General features: G+C 50.1%; 1 protein-coding gene and 1 long non-coding RNA gene across 4 annotated transcripts in view; one reads left to right on the top strand and one right to left on the bottom strand.

Annotated features, from left to right (window-relative positions):
* Positions 1-19,028, bottom strand: part of EHD1 (EH domain containing 1) — a 33,707-nt gene extending 14,679 nt beyond the window's left edge. Inside the window, exons 1-3 of one of the 2 annotated variants that reach the window (XM_083716480.1) lie at positions 18,713-19,028; positions 15,534-15,954; positions 6,159-6,256 (exon numbers count right to left, since the gene is read on the bottom strand). In XM_083716480.1, the coding sequence (XP_083572606.1) occupies positions 6,159-6,256; positions 15,534-15,954; positions 18,713-18,758 (565 nt within the window). In that variant the 5' untranslated portion in view covers positions 18,759-19,028. The remainder of the gene's footprint in view (positions 1-6,158; positions 6,257-15,533; positions 15,955-18,712) is intronic. The other variant, XM_083716481.1, reaches the window with a different exon arrangement.
* Positions 19,008-20,125, top strand: LOC310833784. Of its 2 annotated transcripts, none has more exons than XR_014558929.1 (2): positions 19,008-19,097; positions 19,573-20,125. It is a non-coding gene; the product is annotated as an uncharacterized lncRNA (long non-coding RNA). The 2 variants fall into 2 exon arrangements; XR_014558930.1 differs by having other exon boundaries at positions 19,012-19,097; positions 19,617-20,125.
* Positions 20,126-22,807: the final 2,682 nt, after the last annotated feature.

The raw sequence follows: 22,807 nt of genomic DNA on the forward strand, positions 1-22,807 counted from the left end.
CAAGCCTCCCTGCAGCTCAGGTTCCCTGGCTTGTACACTGCAGGCAATGAGGGGGTGTGCACTTCATGCATGCTCAGAGGCACACTCCTCGTGCTCCAAAAGCCAGGCTATGAACTTGCATCGGCCACCGCCGGAGGCTTATGAAGGAAGGCAACTGCAGATGGAGCCGCTGGAAGGTTTAGGACGGATAAAAGGAAAGTCCTTCTCCATGCAGTGCAGAGTTAACCTATGGAACTCACTCCCACAGGAGCCGCTGACGGGCACCAGCTTGGATAGTTTCAGAAGAGGACTGGACAAGTTCATGGAGGAGAGGACTAGCTTCAGTTACTAGTCATTACGGCTGTGCTCTGCCCCTCTCCCACCCAACCCCACACCAAGACAGCACTGCTTCTGAATACCGCAGGAGGGGAGAGCTGAACTTGCACTCAGAACTTCCACTTAGATCCTACTTGCCAGTTTCCCAAAACAGGCATCTGGCTGGCCACTGTGTGAATGGGTTACTGGACCAGCTTGACTCAGATGATGTTCCTTGTAAAGGTAAAGGGACCCCTGACCATTAGGTCCAGTTGTGACCGACTCTGGGGTTGCGGTGCTCATCTTGCTTTACTGGCCAAGGGAGCCGGCGTACAGCTTCCGGGTCATGTGGCCAGCATGACTAAGCCGCTTCTGGCGAACCAGAGCAGTGTACGGAAACGCTGTTTACCTTCCTGCCTGAGCGGTACCCATTTAACTACTTGCACTTTGACATGCTTTTGAACTGCTAGGTGGGCAGGAGCAGGGACTGAGCAACAGGAGCTCACCCCGTCGCGGGGATTCAAACCTCCGACCTTCTGATCTGCAAGTCCTAGGCTCTGTGGTTTAACCCACAGCGCCACCCGCGTCCCATGTTCCTTGTACTGGCATTCAAAAGCTCAGCTGCAAGAGAGAAACGGTGGCCATGCCAGCCCCAGCCCAGGAGCAGAATTCAGGGCGGCCAAAGGAGGCTGGCGAGAGATGGGAAGCAGACACCGCAGGCTTATCGCTCTCAGATGCTGCAAGGGGAAGAGGGAGGCCGGAATGTGCCAAATCTCCCTCACAGCAGAATCACCTTTGTTTGCAAAAAAAGAAGAAGAAAAAAGAAACCCCTGTGATTTCCAATTCATCAGAAAAGGGGGAACTTTCCCCATGCTGATGTGCACATCTTGCTTCCTAGAATGGAAGCGTCATTTGGGGAAGTTAAGCTATTCCAGGCCGAGAGAAAGCACCAGTGGCCAGGGAGGGAGGCAAACGGAGCGGACGGGAAGAACACCTTGCTTTGCACACAAAGGATCCCCAGTTGAACTCACGTGGGGGAAGGCCTGGCGCTGAAACCCAAGAGAACCAGCACAGCCAGTCTCTGCAGATAGCACGGGGTCAGGTGAGTCAGTGGCCTGACTCAGGGCAAAAGGGCTTCCTTTTTCCAGATCTCTCTTTGGAACGTTTGAGGAGGAGGAGGAAGGAAGGAAGGTTTTGTAAGGGGATACCTCAAATGGTTTCCCCCCTCTAAATACACAACACACTCTGAATCACCATCCCAGAAAAGCTTTTCCACCTTTCGGATTCCCTGAAACATTTCCAGGTAAACCTCTCGCAGGCTAAACTTCCTGGCCTGCACGAGGTGTGGAAAAAGTGAGGCCCTCCCAGCCCTCGTGAAAAACAATAGGAGTAAGAATTCCAACTTCCTGTGAGTCACTGCAAAAAGCGTTGACATCACCGGACAGCCACACCCACCGTTTTGCAAAAGGCTCCCTGCCAACAGAGGGGACCAGAGATGCAGCAATGAGGAAAAGCAAAGGGGGGGGGCCTGGGAGGCAATAGCCGGACACCCTGTGCTCCATTCCTTCCCGTGTTCCAGGCAGGAAGGTGGAAGCAGGGCGAGTGATTGGGGCAGGGGGCGGAAGAGAAGTTCCACCACAGCCCCACTGTGACACTTTGCAAAGCAAACAGCCAGGAATGCGGGGCTTTCCGAGTTTACTGGTATCTTATTTTAAGAATCTGCAAAGCACTGCATATAAAAATTACCTTGGCGGTGAACACAGGGCCATATATGAAAATAAATAAGATTAATAATGGAATTGTAGAGCTGGAAGGTGTGACGAAGCAGGCGCGCTCCAGAGAGCCTCTCCCAGCCTCTCGGATGCCCAACTGTGACACAGCAGCCTGGCATCGATGCCACCCACCCTTTCACTCCTGAAACCCCAGAGGGGAGGGAAGCTGGGATACACTAAAGCAATTACTTATTTAAAAGGTTCTGAGCCTATGACCCAGGACTCCTGAGTCCAAACTGCACCTTTGTGGTTTGCTCAGTGTAGTGGAAGTCCAGACACTCTCCCAGACCCGCAGAAGAGCGCGCTGGTCTGCTTACAATGCCAATCCCAAACTCCCAGTAGCTTGAAGGCCAGGTGTCTGGGCACATGGGGATTCAGAAACCTGGAGGTTGCCAACCACACAGAGTTCAGCAGTCAAATTAAGAAACTTAAATAGGAAACAAAGGTAGCGGGAAAACAGGCAGAACCTTGGAACAGGATGCAAAACAAAGCAGAGCACCAAGGCTCTAAGTTGAACTAATCCTATACACTCGTTCACGTTTACTCCCAAAGCATCATCAAAGGCTGGTCAGCTTCACAGATGATCCTGTTGTGGAAATCCAGTGCTGGAAAGGGAACTGGATCCCCACCCCCAGACACTGGGAGGGAAATAAGGTGCAATAATTATTGGGGGGGAGAGGTGTATTTTGCTCCAGCAGCTATAATAGTGACAGAGGTTGACAAAATCAATCCTGTCTCCCTGGCTTCTGAAATGAAACTAGCATTTCCTGCACACTTCTATCCAACTGAGCTAGCCAGACTGCTTTTTCTGCAGCTTTCTGCCTGCGTACCTGAAGGGCTGTAAGATACTTCATCTTAAGGCTGCTGCTAAGCACAAAAGCTTACATTCAGCAAAACATACAACAGTTCCTCTTCCTGCCAGCGGCTCACCATCTATTAGACAAGCTATAAAAGGAAAAACGAATGAGGAGGGCAGAGGAGAGGAGAGCGAACACTGAAGCATCTCTAAGCTCACCGGCCAATGCCTAGGGCCACATTGGCCTTCCTCTTGCCGCAGCGTTCTTTCTGCGAGGCAGGGGCTGCGGCCTCCCATAGGGGACTTGGTCACCTTGCCGGTGGGAGAGATCAGGACGCAAGATACCCTGAAGCACAACAGCCCATCCACTGCCATATCCTTGTCTCCCCCCATGCCTGTGGAACGTGACGGAGGGGATGAACACACACTTGTTTTGCCCTCCGGCGCTCAGCAGAACGGCTCCTGAGCACCCTCTGGGAGGCCCCTGCCAGACCAGCACCAGAAGGGAATCCAGCTCCCAGCAGAGCTCAGACTGGCTTGGCCACATATCTCTGTGAGAGAGGGCAAAGGGCACAGAAGGCACGCATAGAGGTCTGCCTCCGCAAGGGCAGGAGTTGGCTGAGACTGCTTGATTCTGAGCAAACTAAGCCTCCCAAGAGTTAGACCATTATACAATTTTTCTTTTTGCAGGCAACAACAAGAAGTGAAGAAAACACACCCACACACCCCAAAAAAGTTGGGAAGCCACTGAAAAGATACTCATACAGTACAGGTCAGGACAGTAAATACAAGCAATTTAAATAGATATTAAATCAGGGAGTCCATTATTTCTTTTCTACGTGCAGGTCATGTAAGTTGTTAGTTGATGCGTAAGACACAAAGGTCCACCAAACTTTATAAAAGTGTTTTATAGGTTCTTCATGAGCACATGAAGTTTGTGAGCTAGTTTCTCGGTGACTGCGAGATTCCATATATTAAAGGATAGTTTTAAAAAATTATAACGTGTATGAGCGCTCATTTGCTAAACCAAAGCTCATTGACCACCACATCCTGGTTTCTTGCTTGTGGGGTCAAGTGGAGCCTTATCGCTCATCTGCAGCACTTCCTGATAGCAGGGCAAGGAGAAAAGTCAAATTTCCAGGCCTGCAATAAGACATATGTTTCACTTCTGTCCCACTCGGGCACCAGGAAGGCAAAGGGCCCCTCCATCTCCCTATAACCTCTCCTCTGGGGCAAGGCCTGGTTCCCTTCTCTTTCCCCAACCCCAAAGGCAGCAGAGGTGCTAGGCACCCCCCCACCTGGAAAGGAGACCGTAGCACAGCCAGGAGATGATGGAAGCCGAACTGGGGGTGTCTCAAGACGTAGTAGGACAGGCAGAGGGAAGATGGGCCCCTGAGACAGGAGCCTGGGAAGAAGGCAGCTATTTTTAGCCGCCGTCCATCTGCTTGGCAGGAGCAGAGTTTCGCTATCAGCGCAGCACGAGACGCCGTCTCCGCTTGCCCCGGGCCCAAGGAGAGGGGGGCAGCGACACTCCCCAGGCATCAGGAATGCTGCTCCTTCCTGGCGAGGCATGTACACCACCTAGAACACCCTTCTCGTGCCAGCCACATATTTTCAAGCTACGCCTGGAAACTTCAGCGAGGGGAATTGGAGGGGGGAGTTTCCTCCAAGAAGGCCTGGACTTGGCCAGGAGACACAGGCTATAGGCCAAAAGCAGGGGGGGGTGGAGGAAGAGAGAGGCTCTTCTCTGCCCCTCCCAAGGACGGAACATTTCACTTAAGAAGCCACAACACGCTGGGCGTACATTCAACCTCCCAGATTATACACCCCATCGAAGCAACCCTCCTAATTTTAAACCCACCACCCCCAACCAAGGGTTAGAAATCCCGTCTCCCCTAACTGGGGAGGTGGTCGGGCAGCCCCTCCTTTTAAAAAAACCCTCCTCTGTTCCTGAACATTTGTTTTATTGGGACAGCCCCAGATCTTCCTTTCTGGGCAAGGAGCTTGGTTGGGAAAGGAGGCGACATAGCTCCAGGCATCGAGAGCCACATCAAATTGAGCTTTCTGACCCAGATTCTGTTACCATTATAAAACTCTAGAAGACAATCCTACTTTTTAAAGGCAGGATTAAAACATCCTGCTCAGCAAATTAGAAGCCAAGGGCCTGGCAGAAAAGAAACCTTTTTGCCTGAAGCTATGTAAGGTTGGGGACGCGGGTGGCGCTGTGGGTTAAACCACAGAGCCTAGGACTTGCTGGTCAGAAGATCGGCAGTTCGAATCCCCGCAACGGGGTGAGCTCCCATTGCTCGGTCCCAGCTCCTGCCAACCTAGCAGTTTGAAAGCAAGTCAAAGTGCAAGTAGATAAATAGGTACCGCTCAGGCAGGAAGGTAAACGGCATTTTCATGTGCTGCTCTGGTTCGCCAGAAGCGGCTTAGTCATGCTGGCCACATGACCCAAAAGCTGTACGCCGGCTCCCTCGGCCAAGAAAGCGAGATGAGCGCCGCAACCCCAGAGTCGGCCACGCCTGGACCTAATGGTCAGGGGTCCCTTTACCTTCATGTAAGGTTGGTGCCAGGCATTCTACAAGCAGGGAGCCATCACTGGGAAGGCCCTGTTCTCATGTTGATACCCTCTGGACCTCCCATGTTACACTGATGGAGGAGCTTCACTGGGAGCGTAGCTGCTTTCAATACTTTTGAGGAGGACATCCCTCTGGACAGGGCTGGGAATTGGGAAACTGTGCCCCTGTAGGTCATGCTCCTCCTATTCAGCAAATTGGTTCTAGCATTTGCACCATGGTGTTCCACAGCAGCCACCCAGGAAGACCTACATGAAGCCACTGAGTGAGTTCACCCAAGGATCTGGAATAAAGTGCCCTCGGTATACCAGCAATGCTCAGCTCTCTTCTGTCCAGGTCTTGGGACTTGCTGAACAAGCACCTGTAGCAAGTTGGACGGGTGCTAATATTCTGAAGCTCACTTGGGTAAGATGGTGGGGCTGTAGCTATGAGGTCTGTCTGACCAAGAAGATGGGACCACACTCATAGAAACATAAGAAGAGCCCTGCAAAACCCCCAGAAAAGAAACATCAAGTTCTTGCACACCCGGCCCCCAAGGACTCGGCTATGCAGCTGCAAATATAATGTTCGAAGTGTGTTTTAAGTGCATTACCAAATGTGACCCTAGGTGGCGATGGTGAGCTAATGGGAAATTCAGTATATATTTTAAGACTTCTTTTTTTAAAAGCATTTTCACATATTTTTAAAATATATGTCTAGATTCAGCCCAAGTGTTACCTCTGCTTATCCGCTGCTTCTCTCCAGACAGGATTCCAGGGGTGTCAATTATGCTGATGCTGTCCAGGACTGGGTTGGGGAGCTGGGCACACATGAACCTATGAGGAGGGAGGAGAGGATCGTTAAGCCATTTGTCTCAGCCGAAAAAGCAAGCATAGGGAGGCAGACGTGGCTCCCTGCCTGTCCCCCTCGCCACACTTTTTGGGCAACAGAGCTAACCGCTTCAGAGTGTTGAGCCACATTTCAAAGTGGGGCCTCCCACCCTCCAGCACCTACCTTCGTGTGGCACCACCCACAAAGAGAAGGGAAGGGTGCCACGAGAATGAGTGGAAGATAACTTGAGAAACAATTCACCCCCTCCACTTGCCGGGCTGCATTGAACTTGTTTGCAGATTCAGATCAAGACCACAACAACAGGAAACTGATCTTGAACCTTTTGACGGTGGCCCAGGGCATAATCACTAAGTTTTGGAAGCCCTTTAAGCTCAATAATCTAGACAATTATTGGTATTTCAAGACTTGGCAAATCGCCCTTCTTAGGGTGGGGGGACTCACATGAGCTAAAATTGTCCTGGGGCCAAAGTGCTTGAGATTCCTTCTTTGCCATTTTTTCTCATTTGTTTCATCCACAAACACAGTGGCTCAGGAAAGTCAGGTCCCACAGGTCTAGGTGTCTGGATTTAATACAGCCCAAGGTTACGTTTTAATCTTCTTTTAAGTATGAACTTGCCACTGTTTTGATTTAGACCATCAAACCCTTTGAAATCACGAACCACACACCTTTCCCCTCTGGTTAGGTTTTATTTCTGATTCAATAAATTGTGTGGCTGCATCTTGTGTGTTTCCTTAATGGCAACTGAGACAACTTTTCATTTTATTTCATTGATTTTTTGCAAACATAACAAAGAGATTATAATCTTAAAGTGTCAAAGCCTGGAAGGACAAAAGCCCAAAGATACAAAACAGCTCCAAGGTGATAATAAAGCATTAACTCATACAAATATTCCCTTTACAAATAATAAAGATTCACTAGAAACAAAAGTATTCCCCCCATGAGTTTCATTCATTAATGAGAATAAAGGTTCTATGTAGTCTTAAATGAGCCAGACACTTGCAAATACTGATTTTTAAAAATACATAGAAGGAGAGGATGCCACTGTTCCACCGAGAGTTGATCCACTTGGACTCTTAACTTTCAGCGGGGATGTTGGGGTGTCAACGAAGGATGCAGGCGACTGCCTTAGGCCTAGCCTGAGACCATCTACCGGGACCATCGACAGCAGCTCTCAGGAAGAGAGTCTTCTCTGCTCTTCTTACCAATGACCAGAGAGATGCTTGTGGGATTTGAACCTGGGACCTTCCTGCATGCAGAGCAGGCACCCTCCCAGCGAGCAGCGAAGGCCCTTCCGCAAGCTTCCCGGACCCTGTGTGAGACACAGGTTTTGCACCCCAGAATTGTGTTGAGGTTGTCAAGAGCCAGGCCTTCTGCTTTTCAAAAATGCTTCCTCTCAATTTCACAAGGAGGAAGCCATGACCACAGGACACAACAGGAAGATTTGGGCAGGGTAGGAGTTGCGGCAATCGATGGGGCTCAGGTGGACAAGTTCCTTTCGCCCAGGGATGGGGAACTTGAAGACGACCTAAAAGATATTGTGCAACTGAAAGCCATCTTCCTAGACATGTTGTTCACGATGGCTGCTGCGGCTGATGGGTGCTAGGAAATCTAACAACATCAGGGGAAGGCGGTCAGGTTCCCCCCCTCCCCTTGAGCTAGAGACCAGGCCTGTGGGCTGGTTATAAAGTCCAGAACACCGCCACACACCCCCTACAATTTGGTCTCCAGGGTATCTTGTTCCAACAGCTGACTGTAGGGTATTTATTTCGCCTGGAGACCAAACCCAACGCAGCACCTTTAGACCTGGAAAGAATGTCCCATCTGGACTCCACATTTAAAGTGGTATCAGACCACCTTAAACAACCATGGCTTCTTCCCCCAAAGAATTCTGGGAGCTGTCGTTTGTTATGGGTGTGAAGGGTTCCTAGGGGAACCCAATTCTCCCCAAAGAGCTATAATTCCCAGAGTTCCTATAGAAAGAGGGAAACCACTCTAGCAATTGCAGCTCCCAATTCTTGGGACCCTGAACAAACTGCAGCTCTCGGGATACTTTGAGGGAAGCTGTTTCTGTTTAAAGTGACATGATACTGCTTTAAAAGTACAGTGTGGATTAGGCCAGAGACTCAGCCGGCTATCCCAGCTCCTGATACACAACAGTTCTCCTCCCATCAAGGCCATCTTTGACATGGACAGAGACTAAGTGAGCAACGCATCAAGGCACCGAGGCCTGTGCTGTTCTCAGAAGAGGAAGGTCAAAAATTAGGTTCATGGGTTCGAGACCCATGTTGGGCGAAAGATCCCTACACTGCAGAGGGTTGGGCTAAATGACTCACACGGCCTCTTCCAACTCTACAATTCTATGAGGAAGGAAGAGGGTGAACACTTATCCCGAACTTTCAGTCGTTGCTGACTTTGCCACCAGAGCATTCTCTGCCCTCTCTGTCTCAAAGCACCTCTCAGAGGCCATAGCTCATGCATGCAGAAGGCCCCGGGTTCAGTCCTCCCAAAGGCATCTGCAGGGAGGGCTGGGAGAGGCTCCCTGCCTGAAACCCTGGCATTGCTGCCAGTCAGTGTGGGCAGCACTGAAATAGATGGACTCGGAAGAAGCAGCTTCCCATGTCCTTCGCCAAGAGAGATGGGGCCACTTCCCCTCTCCCGAAATGCTCAAGACATCCTCCCATGACCTCACCTGATCCATCCTCCGCCCTTGCGGGAATAATAATAATAATAATATTTTTTTATTTAAACCCCTCCCTCCCCGGTCAGAGCCAGGCTCAGGGCGGCTAACACCAGTAAAATTACAACAAAAACATAATGGGGGGGGGACAATTTAAAATGCAGCCTCATTTTAATAATAGCCCATAGATCAAAACCATAAGGGGAGGGAAGCATAAGGGTCAGACTGAGTCCAAACCAAAGGCCAGGCGGAACAGCTCTGTCTTGCGGGCCCTGCAGAAAGGTGTCAAGTCCCGCACGGAATGCTTTCCGGCACAGCCCAGCACGGGAGCGAGAGGCACCCTCTGCCTCCTTGGTGCTCAGCACTGCAACTAGAAGAGATGAGCTTTGGAATATTGCAGACAGATTTGCAGGGCTGCTGCTGCTGCTCCTGCTGCTTTGGAATTTGCTCCCGCCTTCTCCCTGCAAGCAGCAGGGAAGGCAACAAAGACCAAAGGCCACCTCTTCCTCCCTGCACCACTTCCTCCTTGCACAGCCCCTTCTTAACCCACAAAAGGCTGTGCACAAATCCAACTCCTGAACGCGCGGCCTGCGCTCCACCTGTACAGAGGTCCTAAGCCAAGGGTACGGGGAGGTCAGCCGTCGTCAAGGACACTGGCAAGCTGCCTCGAATAATCTTGTAAGGATCCTCTGGAGATAAGGCACCTCCCGTCCTGGGCCAAACGTGATCCAGCCTCCAGAAGGACTGTGGATTCCACCTACACCTACAGCATTTGACTGGGAAGCCTTCTCAGATTATTGGGCGCAGCAGAGGGTGAAAGCAGAAGGAGAAAGGAGTTAGGTATTAAGCCACCAGCAACCCATACCTTAGTGACGCGGGTGGCGCTGTGGGTTAAACCACAGAGCCTAGGACTTGCCGATCAGAAGGTTGGCGGTTCGAATCCCCGCGACGGGGTGAGCTCCTGTTGTTCAGTCCCAGCTCCTGCCAACCTAGCAGTTCGAAAGCACGTCAAAGTGCAAGTAGATGAATAGGTACCGCTCCAGGGGGAAACTAAACAGCGTTTCCGTGTGCTGCTCTGGTTTGCCAGAAGTGGCTTAGTCATGCTGGCCACATGACCCGGAAGCTGTACGCCGGCTCCCTCGGCCAATAAAGTGAGATGAGCACCGCAACCCCAGAGTCAGTCACGACTGGACCTAATGCTCAGGGGTCCCTTTACCATACATTTAAAGCACCACGATACCACTTTAAGTAACCATGGCTTCTTCCTCCAAAGCAACATGGGAGCTGTTTGTTCAGGGTGCTGCGAGTTGTGGGGAGACCCCTCCTTGAGTGGCTTAACAGCCAATCCATCTTCCCAGGGGTCTGTAACTCTGCAAGGGGAATTGGCAGTGTCCTTCAAAGTCTCCACACCCTTAACAAACAGCAGCTCCCATAATTCTTTGGGGAGGAACCCATGACTTTTTAAAGTGGCACCCTAGCACTTTAAATCAAGAGTCTCCCAAACTTGGGCCTCTCCAGCTGTTGTTGGACTACAACTCCCATCAGCCCTAGCTAGCAGGACCAGTGGCCAGGGATGGTGGGAACTGTAGTCCAAAAACAGATGGAGAGCCAAGTCGGTGAAACCCTGCTTTAAATGTATGGGGTGAATATGGCCTTAACAGCCCTCCCCACCACACGATTCCATGTAGGGCAAGCCAGGCAAAGCCGTCTGTAGATAAAATTCCCCAAAAGCATCCAGCTGGCAGCCAGCCACCCCAACAGCATGACCAAACTTCTCAGGGTGCAAGGAGGACTGGGTACAAAATGCTGAGCTGGCCCCACATGAAGATTAGGGACAAACAGTTTTCGGAAGGGCCATGCCTCCAGCGGAAGAGCATAAGCTTTGCTCAGGTCCAAGGTTCAATCCCCACATTTCCAGACGGTGCTGGTTGAGACGCCTGTTCAGCAAACCCACCACTGCCAGGCAGCACAGCCACTAGCAAGCCAGATGGACCAGGTATCCTTAGCTTGTGGCAAGAAAGCATCCTATGCTCAGAGCTAGTTGAAAGCCACATGCGGGTCTGCAAAGCGCACCAACCTTGCGCAGGGAGATTTCTGGCTTACCAATCTAAACACTACAGAGGTCAGGCGGGAGTGGAACAAAAGTGTAAACACTGTCAGGGTGTAAAATTAACTAGGAGGCCCAAATTCCTCCTCTGAACTCCCAGACTGTTTTGCTAGCAAGGGAATCTGCCAGAGTTGCAAGCCGACCCTAAGTCGACCCCTAAGTCTGCTGGAGGTCGCAGGGAGACCCAGCAGGAACTAACAATCCCTCTTTGTGTTGACCCTGCTCTCCTGAAACAAACTTTAACTCGAGACTGGCGAGGAATTTGATCTCTGGGCTCAAAAGGGCCCTTAAAGAGACCACTTGGCAAAAACTCTTGTTACAGGCAGTGTCAGACTTTGCAAACACTCGCTCACATCTTTCCAGCCCACCCTTCCTGAGCAAAATTCCAGGGCACACTAGAGGGATCGGGGCTGCATGAGGACCACTCCCCTTGGAAATCAGGGCAATTCCTGACTGACGCCAAGATCCAGGGAATGAAAAGTCCATCACCACAATAACATTGTATCAGAGGCATAAAAACCCAGAAGTTAACACCACCCCAGCTGTATGGCGGAAAGAATTTAGAACGAAACAAATTTATCAGCAACACAGGAGGTAATTCCTGGATCAGGTAAGCTTGACCACAGTAGCGGTGACTTTAGGACTGGACTGCTGCAATACACTTCATGTGGGGCCTCCTTTGCGCTTGACCCAGAAAGTGTGGTTAGTGCAGAATGCTGCAGCGTGGTTGATGAGTGGAGCAGACCTTGTCGGCATACCTGCTCAGAAATGTGCACTGGCTGCTGGTCTGTTAGTGGGCTAAACTCAAAGGCTTATTCTTTCTATATAAGGCTCTCTCAACAGCGTGGGACAGGCTTACTTAAAAGATCACCTTGCCCCACACATGCACCCCCTCGACTGCGGAACTGGGACTTTTACAAATGCACGTTTGTTCCATGGATGCAAGGAATTTGATCCTTCAGGGCGACAGCATCTAAATTTTAGAACTTCTCATCCATTGACATTAGACAGGCATCTTTGCTGTATTTTTGGTGCCTGCTAAGAACCTGGCAAGTAGATAAATAGGTATCGCTCCGGTGGGAAGGTAAAAGGCATTTCCGTGTACTGCTCTGGTTCGCCAGAAGTGGCTTAATCATGCTGGCCACGTGACCCGGAAGCTGTACGCCGGCTCCCTCAGCCAATAAAGAGAGATGAGTGCCGCAACCCCAGAGTCGGTCACGACTGGACCTAATGGTCAGGGGTCCCTTTACTTTTACCTTTAAGAACCTGGCTTAGGCAGACCTATCTAGACATGTGCATTTGACACACATTTTAATACAGTGGACCCTCCGGATGCGAATGAAATTCGTTCTGGGGGTCTGTACTTAACCTGAAAAGTCCGTAACTACTTCTGCGCACAGTGTACAGAGCACTTCTGCGCATGTGCGCGTGGTAAAACCCGGTAGTATACACTTCCGGGTTTCCCACATTCACAACCTGAAAGTTATGTATCCAGAATGGTACGTAACTCAAGGGTCCACTGTATGTAACTGCATCCAATTATGTATATGAATATTTTGAAAAGGTTTAGGTCAGCTTGTTTTTAACTTCTGGCTTCACTGGTATTTGTTAACAGCTTTTAGACTTTATGTAAATTGATTGGGACGCAGGTGGCACGGGACGCAGGTGGCGCTGTGGGTTAAAGCCTCAGCACCTAGGACTTGCCGATCGAAAGGTCGGCGGTTTCTGCTGCTCGGTCCCAGCGCCTGCCAACCTAGCAGTTCGAAAGCACCTCCGGGTGCAAGTAGATAAATAGGGACCACTTACCAGCGGGAAGGTAAACGGCGTTTCCGTGTGCGGCTCTGGCTCGCCAGAGCAGCGATGTCACGCTGGCCACGTGACCCGGAAGTGTCTCCGGACAGCGCTGGCCCCTGGCCTCTTGAGTGAGATGGGCGCACAACCCCAGAGTCTGGCAAGACTGGCCCCTACGGGCAGGGGTACCTTTACCTTACCTTTACCTTAAATTGATTGGAGGTTTTGATGATTAAGCAGTATACAAATCCAGATAAATTAATAAAATTTAAAAAAACCAAACTAGTGGGATCTGCAACAAAGTTTTGCAACGTGGACAGGGGGTCCTCTCCTTCAGGGCTGCAGCCAGCCACATGCTCCACCCCTTCCTCCCGTGTTTTCTCCCCCAAATCAGGATTCCATGGCAAGGACCAGCCCTCACTTCTGAACATCACTTAAGAGCAAGAACAACAGATGCTATAAATAAAAGATGCTCCAGAATGCCAGCCCACTACTTTAACTTTGCCAGCCCCACTTCTAAGAGCTCTGTGATGCCTCAGCAGGAGGGAGCTTGGGGGCAGGGTGGGAGGGGAGAGGAAAAGTACTGGCCTAAACCCCCACCTGACAAAACAGATCCTGGGGTGCCTGCATTTTGCCACTGACTGAATGCACACACAACTATCAAATGAAAGGCTTTTACTTGGCCATTTTTGTAGTTTTGTTCCTTTGGAAAAGGCTTGAAAAGCCCCTCTGCTCTGGGAGGGGGGTGGGGCCTGAGCTACACTGCTAGGCCTCAATAACTCTTCCCCCTCCAGTCTGGGAACTGGCTGGGCGTGTGAGCCAAAGAGGGGATTTCTGCTGCTCTTTAAATCTGCCTGCCAAAGACAGATGGGAGAGGGCGGAAGGGACAGCGCCCTAAAAGCCCAGGCTGGCAGCAGGGCTGGCTGACTGGGCACAGCCAGGGCACCAAGTCAGGCTGGAAAAGAAAGTGGAATTGGGCGGGTTGCACTTTTGGATCTTATCAGCTGCAGGATGCAGAACTCCAAAAAGTGAGCAGCAAGATCCACATCCACTACCTGGGCATAAGCCAGGGAGAGAAAAGAAGGCAGAGCAAGATTATTGACAGTAGATCCACACCATGTATTGAAAGCACAGCCAGAGGACATATTTAACACAAGTGACTCTCCCCCAAAGAATCCTGGGAACTGTAGTTTGTTATAAGTGTGTTTGTGAACTTTATCTCTGTGAGGAGGAAACTACAGTTCCCAAGATTCCCTGGGGTGCTCTAAATGTATGGTGTGGACCTATTCAGAGGAGGCTGCACTGCAACACTCCCCCCACCACAAAAAAAGTTTCCTTGCTCATCTTCCTTTAGGGAAATTTTAATTTCCCGCTTGCATTTGATATGGGACAGCACCCCACTTCTTCCCAAAGTTGTTCAAGGTAAAACATTACCTTGAATTAACCACCACCCTGCAGGGCTGATTAGGATGAAAAATAGATGACTTGCCCAAGGTTTCCCAGCCCAATCTCCAGGGATCAACTCGACTCCAGTGCCGGCAATGGGGTAATACCACCCCCATGTCACCAGGCGGCAGAAGGTTAATGAGACGCACCCAGACAGCTCTGTCCTCCAAAAGGGGAGGGATGAGGGCCACCCCAGTACATCAGCCGCCTGAGGCGGTCACTCCACTCTGCCCAACCTCAGGGCCGGCCCTGTCCCTAGGTAAAGGTAAAGGGACCCCTGACCATTAGGTCCAGTCTTGGCCAACTCTGGGGTTGCGGCGCTCATCTCGCTTTATTGGCTGAGGGAGCCGGTGTACAGCTTCTGGGTCATGTGGCCAGCATGACTAAGCCACTTCTGGTGAACCAGAGCAGCGCACGGAAACGCCATTTACCTTCCCGCCAGAGCGTACCTATTTATCTACTTGCAGTTCGACGTGCTTTCGAACTGCTAGGTTCAAAAGCTAGGTTGGCAGGAGCTGGGACTGAGCAACGGGAGCTCACCCCGTTGCGGGGATTCGAACCACTGACCTTCTGATCGGCAAGTCCTAGGCTCTGTGGCTTAACCCACAGCGCCACCTGCGTCCCTGGCCCTGCCCCTAGTGAGTGTTATATCATGTCTGAGTGGGGATTTGAACTTGCTTCGTGGATCTTGCTCTCATCTAGGTGGTCCACGTTTTTTTGGCAGGGGGGTGTGCAAGATAGCAGGTCCCTCCATAATCAGCAACATTCATATGACTGGCTCAGGTTCATATGTCAGCTCAGCTACAGGGCAACCTCAAGAGGGGTAGTCACTCTCTTCAAGCCTAGCAAAAACACCAAGTGAGTCCACCTTGAGTTTCCTGGAAAGCAGGAGCAGCTGCCACCTAGGCCACCCCTGACTACACTGACCGGCAGTGGCTCTCCTGTGTCTGAAAGGCTGACCCTAGAGATGCCAAGGATTAGACAGTAGACCTTCTACCTTCAAACGGTGCATTTTACTACTGAGCCCCTAAAAACAAAGATTCTAGTCCTCATGGGTTGGAATAAAGAGCCGGTTTAAAACAACGGAAGCTGCCTTATTGTCTCGTTTGCATCAGCGTCGTGGCGGCTCTGCAAGGTTTACAGATAACGGGTCTTTCTTCAGCCACACCTGGAGATGCTACTGGGATTCAAGCCCCTTGGAGGGAGCCCAGGACCCGCCCCCCTGCTGCATCCCCGTACCTGTTGAGAAAGGCGTTGCCGAAGGCGTTGAGCTTGCGGAAGGGGCGCCGGGGGTCGACGACCAGCGCGTTGCCCGGGATGACGCCCTCGCTCTCGCCGCCCATGACGGCGATGAAGGAGTCCGTGGTGGGCTCGGGCCCGATGCGCATGCCGGGGAAGTCCTGCTCCAGCAGGTGGCGGATGAAGGTGGTCTTGCCCGTGCTGTACTGGCCCACCAGCAGCACCATGGGCTTGCTCTCCCAGTCGGCGGGCTCCAGCGCCGGCGAGTGGAAGTCGTGGAAGCGGTAGTGCTCCTCCAGCGGCAGCAGCTTGCCGGCGTACAGTTGCTTCAGACCCTCCGAGACGGTGCGGAACAGCTCGGGTTCCTTACGCCGCCGCGCGTCGCGGCTTACCCAGCTGAACATGGCTGAGCCCAACCCTACTGCGGGCGAAGGGTGGGGGAAAGGAAGAGAAAAATAAGATTTAAAAAAAAAAATTAAGAGGGAGCGTTATATGCGGGGCCGACTCCGGGTTCAAGAGCGCCTTACGCGGCAAGCAAAGTAGCCGACGGCAGCGCAACGCACCGCAGACGCCACGCGCCGCTCGGCGGCTCTCCTTATCAAGCCGCGGCGGCGGCGCCACGCCCCTCCTCAGCCCTGATTGGCCGCTCGCCGACGTGCTTGCCCCGCCCTCTTTCCTTTCCCGGCAGCCCTGAGAGCCGCAGAAGGCAAAAGTTGCTGCGCGCCTCTTTAACTTTTGAGCGTAGAGGTACGAAAGGGAGAGATGGGCCCATCTCAGTCGGAACCGACACCGTCCACCTTGGGACTTTCGTCCAGGAGTCGCAAATTAATGGAAACAGTAATTTTTGCTCCGCCATTGTAAGACCCTTGCCACCACCAAAGCAAGGTAACGCGGGGGGAGAGAGGAACTCTGCACATGCTCAGAAGCACTCGGGCGCCTCTGAATTCAGCCTTAGCAATTAAGAATTGAGGCGGGGGCCTCCTCAAAAATAAAACGAGTTCTCATGAGCATGTGCAGAGCGTATTTCCTTTTTGCAGGCTACTCAATAGCTCCATTGTTTCCCCCTCCTTTTACACACATATTAATTAATTAAGTAAACTTATTAAGCCAGCTGTTCTCTAACAGTAACTTGCATTAAAAAAAAACCATACACATTAATACATTATACCATAGGGAGGGGAGAGAAAAAAATATATAAAAGAGTAACACTTTTTCATACAATACCCCTTATAACGTCCATAGGATAAATAAAACAGAATCATCTCAGTCCATCAGGCCCAGGGGGGAAGGTAAGTCTTTACCTGCCTCTGAAAAGATGTCAGCAAACCTCACTGGGGGGAGTATTCCTCAGAGGGAGCCAACACTGAAAAGGCCTTTTACCTATATTATGTGGGGACATGGGAAACGAGGTCCCCTATCTGCCAAAGCAGAAGGCCGAAGTTGATTCCTAGTTCCCAGCTTTTGTTTCAACTCTTAGCTTAGTTATCTAAACCCGGATTTGAAACTGCACTTTAGCCACCCAGTAGATAAGCTTAATTAGTAATCTTATTTTCATAACAAGTGGCCAGTGTTGTTTTCTGAACCAAGCACTGTGTATCAATAAACCGAATGACTTGTTCCAGTCGGTCATAAAGCCGTGGCTTTTATCATTGGTTCCTCTGCTTCGTGAGCTAAAGTGCAAACCCAAACCCAGATTAGATTGCCTAATTAAATCCTACTTTCCAGTTCCTAGAGCATCACTGGCAGCCTGAATAAGGAAAGGATTCTTACTATTTTAATATTGCTTTCTTTCTGTGTTTTGCCATCGGGTGAATAGTATTATATTTTGGGTCTGTATGAAACGGGGGAGTGGGTGTCAGTGCGTGGTTTACCTGCCGTAAATAATAGCAAACTGAAACTTACATGCCCCAGCCTACAGATCTGATTAACTCCAGCTCCTTTTCTGCTTTCCTGTATCATATGCTTCCCTGAGCAAGAAATTGTCCCTCCCAGTTGTTCTCATAGGACCAAAGCATTGCTTTGCTGTAACAAGTTGTAACATGCAGAGAAGGACCACCGTAGCATCTGCATTGCACGCAAAAGGTCCCGGGTTCAAACCCTGTGGGTGTCTCCAGATAACAAAAGGCTCACGTAGCTAGTGCTGGCAATGCATGCCTGTGCTCGAGACCCTTGAGAGTCACTGGGAGACAGTGAGCTGTAGTGGTTAGAGTGTCAGACTGTGACCCAGCACCCCACTTGGCCACAAAACTCACTAGGTGGCCTTGGGCCAGTCGCTGCCTCTCAGCCTGACCTACCTCGCAGGGTTGTTGTGAGGGTTAAATGAAGAGCGGGAGAATCATGTCTGCCATTTTGAGCTCTTGGGAGGAAAGGTTGGATATACTGTACAAATAATATTTATATATGGTTGTATCCAGTGTGGTGTAGTGGTTAGAGTCTCAGGTTAGGACCTAGGAAACCAAGGTTACTGGGTGACTTTGGGACAGTCACTGCCTCTCAACCCTAACCCTCACACGGTTGTTGTGGGAATTCAATATGGCCTAGGATCTGGGAGAGACCAGGGTTCTAATTCCCTTGGCCATGGAGTTCACTGGATGATCTTGGGGACTAGTAACTGCCTCTCAGCCTGATCTACCTGGCAGGGTTGTTGTGAGGGGGAGAATCATGTACGCCTCCTTGACCATGGAGAAAATTGCATGGGATGGGTGGGTCAGGGTGAGGCTGGCTGGGGGGTTGTAGTTCAGCAAAACTCCTGGAGGGCACCAGGTTGGGGAAGGCCCACTTAGAACAGATGGAGAGCATTCATTTCTTCATTTGTTAGGGATATTTATGGTCTGTCCTCCATCTATACCAGGCATAGGCAACCTTGGCCCTCCAGATGTTTTGGGACTACAACTCCCATCATCCCTGACCACTGGTCCTGTTAGCTAGGGATGATGGGAGATGTAGTCCCATCCTATGCCTGATCTATACAGGTGCCAGGACAGATAACAAAGCATAAAGTAAACAAATTGCACTATAAGCAGCTATAAAACAGTCAAATGCAGCAGCTGATAAGCAGAGGCAGCTAAAACCATAGAGCAGGCACAAAATAAATAAAAATAAATCACTGACTTAAATCAGGACTTTGGGGTCCTTGATGGTGATGTGGGACATCTCTGGGTTGCCAGTGATAGCCTCACCTGAGCTCCCTTCGTCCATGTCAGCGTCCTTCTGCCTCCGCTCCATTCCCTCTGCATGGCAAACCCGCCTCGGCCTCGGCAGTTTAACAGGCTCTGGCTGGCCGGAATCCCTCTTTGTGAACTGGCCTCATGCATCGCCCGTGATGTCAGCAGGTTCTGGAATGAATGGTCCGCAGCTGGGGAGGAACCTCTCATTCCTAAGAATTAGACCCTTGCCTCTCCTGGGGAAGACCCCGGGCCAATTTCAAGGGGTTCCTATCCTGTATATAAAGCCCATCTGCTCCGATTCAGCGGCAAATGTGGGTTTTCTCATTGAAACGAACAAAAAGCGCTCATGCACAGACCTGGAATGCCCAGACCTATACCTAGAAAGTGCGAAGGAAAGGTAAGCATGGGTGAGCCCTAGGTCGTGGTCATTTATGAAAAGAAACTCTGCATGCACTCATTCAGCTGCAGTTCCTGCATTGCAGGGGGTTGGGCCCCTTCCAAGCTCTGCATTTTTGTGATTCTATGATTCATGTGCCTTTGTATGTCCCAGCACTTGAAATTGTTTGTTAAGAGCCCTGGCCAGAGAGAGGCCAACCTTGGATGTGCTTTTATCGGGTTCACCCACGTTCTGGCTCAAGGCTCTTGGCATGGTCCAAACATGACATATCACAGTACTATGTGATTCCCCCACCCCACCCTGATCAATATTAGTTAGCCAAGCGAAGGGAGACCTTTGGCTCTGCTTATCCACTCAACGTTCTCTTTCGCTGCAACACGATCTGTCTGTTGGGTGAGAAAGTGGAAAGGCTTTTGGGTGTGCATGCAGAGATCACAGCTCTTGTGTTTCACATTTCCTGTTTTGCCTCTAGCAGCGAGGAATCCTGGGCTGGCCCTGATCCCCCCCCCCCTCTTTCAGGTGGTGAGATATAAAGCACACTGTCATGCAATAGCTGAGTTGCAAATAGAACCGCCTAATGAAAATTGGCAGAAACATTTGGGACAGGGCCTCACATGGGAGTCCAAAACTCCAGCTGAATGGATGTGAACCTGTCGAGATATATCAGCCGAGTTAAAGATCAAGGTGGGAGTTTCTGTTTGCTTTTATAGTTCTCCATTTGAAGTTTGAACACCAGCACAGTCCTCACAACCTTTTTCCAGAAGTTAGTGTATAAAGAGGCTAAATGCATTGCAATGTGATAGTTGAAATGAGGATTTCTGAAGATCCCCTCCTCCTTCATGTTCCACTATCCTGACAAATGATGCTCAGCGTGGTTTTGACCAAGGAAAGTTTAGAAGCAAAAGCAGCCGTTTTTAAAGTCAAAAGTTGCAAAGCCACATGATCTGGATCAACAAAAAGTAACAGCAAACAAAACAATGTGCCTAGCAGTGAGGAGTGCATAGATATTAAATGTCAGTCACAAGCCAGCCAACTGTGATGTTCTAAGGATAATGAATTCATGGGAAATTGGGTAAAAATGGGGGGGGGGGTGTTTCAGCAAAAAAGGGTCTCCTGTAGTGGCACGACAATACAAAACCTCAGCGTCTTCAACGAGCCTGTTTGTGGAATATATAAATATGTGAGTAAAGAATGTTACGGATTTTCTGCTATTTCCTGAACTTCAATTTGGGAATAATCTGCAAGCTCTTGGGAAAAAATGCAAATCTCACCCCACCCAGTTTAGGGTCGCAAAACTTCTGTGGCACCTGGGGGGTGGGGTGGGAGTATCTCCTCTTTTCCGTTCCTCATCCAGGATTTTGATTGGTTTTCCTTTCGCCCCACCCCACCCAGCATTTGCTAAGCTGCCCCTTCTCCCTTTCATTCCCCCTCATTCCACCAGCCACGAAATGGAATACGATCATTCCAATCTGCTGCGTCAGGTTTAAAGGCAGTTCTTTAAAAAAATTAAAAAAATCTCCTCCCAAAATCTGAGCCAAGGGAGAAAAAGCCTCAAAATGAAAGGACAAGATTTTTCCTCCCAAATAAGGGAGCGAGGCATCCTTCGGAAAGCCTTTCCCTCACAGGCGATGTGGGCCTCATATTTTCCACTGCAAAAGTCCTCCGTTTGGAGGGAGGGAAGGTTGTAGAGAGCACACCAGAACTCTAGAGCTATGTTTTGAGGGGGAAGGGAATAAAGTGAGCCACAAGGCGAGAGGAGAAGGGCTATTATCCCTCCACAGAATCGAAAAGTTGGCACCCCAACGGTCATCTAGTCCAACCCCCAGCAGTGCAGGAAGCACAGCTAAAAAATCCCTGGCAGGCGGCCATCCAAACTTCTACTTAAACCTCCAATGAAGTGTAGCAGGAACCCCCACCCCACCCCAATCATTCTGTTTGTATAAACTACACACTCACACACTACATACGCCACATTTCTGTTATAAATTCATAGAAAATCAACCATACATCTGATTTGCACTGTTCCATTTTTATTTTTACTCCATATGACAATAACTAACAAAGGGGGGTGGCTTAGTCCTGGTCAGCCATAATCCCTTCACTGTCTCAGCACATCCACAGGAGCTCTGCCCATACCAACCCTGGTGATCCCAGACAGAAGACAATCAAGATCACAAAGAACTTGCATATGGGAGTGGATTCAGTATGGACTGAAACAAAGGACAATGATCAGATCTTCCCTCAGGGGGCAGGAAACTGCCAACTCCCCTCTGTCACCTGGAAAGTACTCATGGGGAGGGGGAAAGGGGGAACCAGCCAGGTGACAAGACACTCAGGTTACCACCAACTCCTCCCTCAGCCCCTCCTTTCTGTAATGTATGCCTCCCTCAGCCCCTCCTTTCTGTAATGTATGCATGATGTTTCTGGGGGTGGGCTAGACCTAGAGGAGGGGAATTTCAAAAGTTTTTATAAGACCTTGCACACTATTCTTCTGGGTCTTTCCTCTCTCTTGCAAGTGAGGGGAATACCCTGTTGCAACAGTTCAATAAAGGCCAAGCCTACAGGCTGCTGTTTTGCTCCAAGTTATCCTGGTTGGCCCCTTCATGGATCACTGCCTTGCCGTGGCGAAGGGGCTTGAAGAACTCAGAGAAGCTATGAACTATGCCGAGCAGGGCACCCAAGATGAACAGGTCATAGTGGAGAGTTTTGACCAAACGTGATCCACCTGGAGGAGGAACCGGCAAGCCACTCCAGTATCCCTGCCAAGAAAACTCCATGGACAAAGACAACAGGCATATAAAAGATATGACGCTGGAAGATGAGCCCCTCAGGTCGGAAGGCGTCCAACATGCTACTGGGGAAGAGCGGAGGGCAAGTACAAGTAGATCCAGAGCTGATGAAGCGGCTGGGCCAAAGCCGAAAGGACGCTCAGTTGCGGATATGCCTGGAAGCGAAAGGAAAGTCCAATGCTGCAAAGAAAAATATTGCATCGGAACCTGGAATGTAAGAACCATGAACCTGGGTAAGTTGGAGGTGGTCAAAAATGAGATGGCAAGAATAAATATTGACATCCTGGGCATCAGTGAACTAAAATGGACGGGAATGGGTGAATTCAGTTCGGATGACCATCATATCTACTACTGTGGGCAAGAAACCCGTAAAAGAAATGGAGTGGCCCTCATAGTCAACAAAAGAGTGGCGAAAGCTGTACTGGGATGCAATCTCAAAAATGATAGAATGATCTCGATACGAATCCAAGGCAGACCTTTTAACATCACAGTAATCCAAGTTTATGCACCAACTACTTGTGCTGAAGAAACTGAAATTGACCAATTCTATGAAGACTTACAAGACCTTATAGAAGTGACACCAAAGAAGGATGTTCTTCTCATTATAGGGGATTGGAATGCTAAAGTAGGGAGTCAAGAGATAAAAGGAACAACTGGCAAGTTTGGCCTTGGAGATCAAAACGAAGCAGGGCAAAGGCTAATAGAGTTCTGTCAAGAGAACAAGCTGGTCATCACAAACACGCTTTTCCAACAACACAAGAGACGACTCTACACATGGACATCACCAGATGGGCAGCATCGAAATCAGATTGATTATATTCTCTGCAGCCAAAGATGGAGAAGCTCTATACAGTCAGCAAAAACAAGACCTGGAGCTGACTGTGGCTCAGATCATCAGCTTCTTATAGCAAAATTCAAGCT

Source organism: Podarcis gaigeae (assembly GCF_964106915.1).
Source record: "Podarcis gaigeae genome assembly, chromosome: 16".
Lineage (NCBI taxonomy): Eukaryota > Metazoa > Chordata > Lepidosauria > Squamata > Lacertidae > Podarcis > Podarcis gaigeae.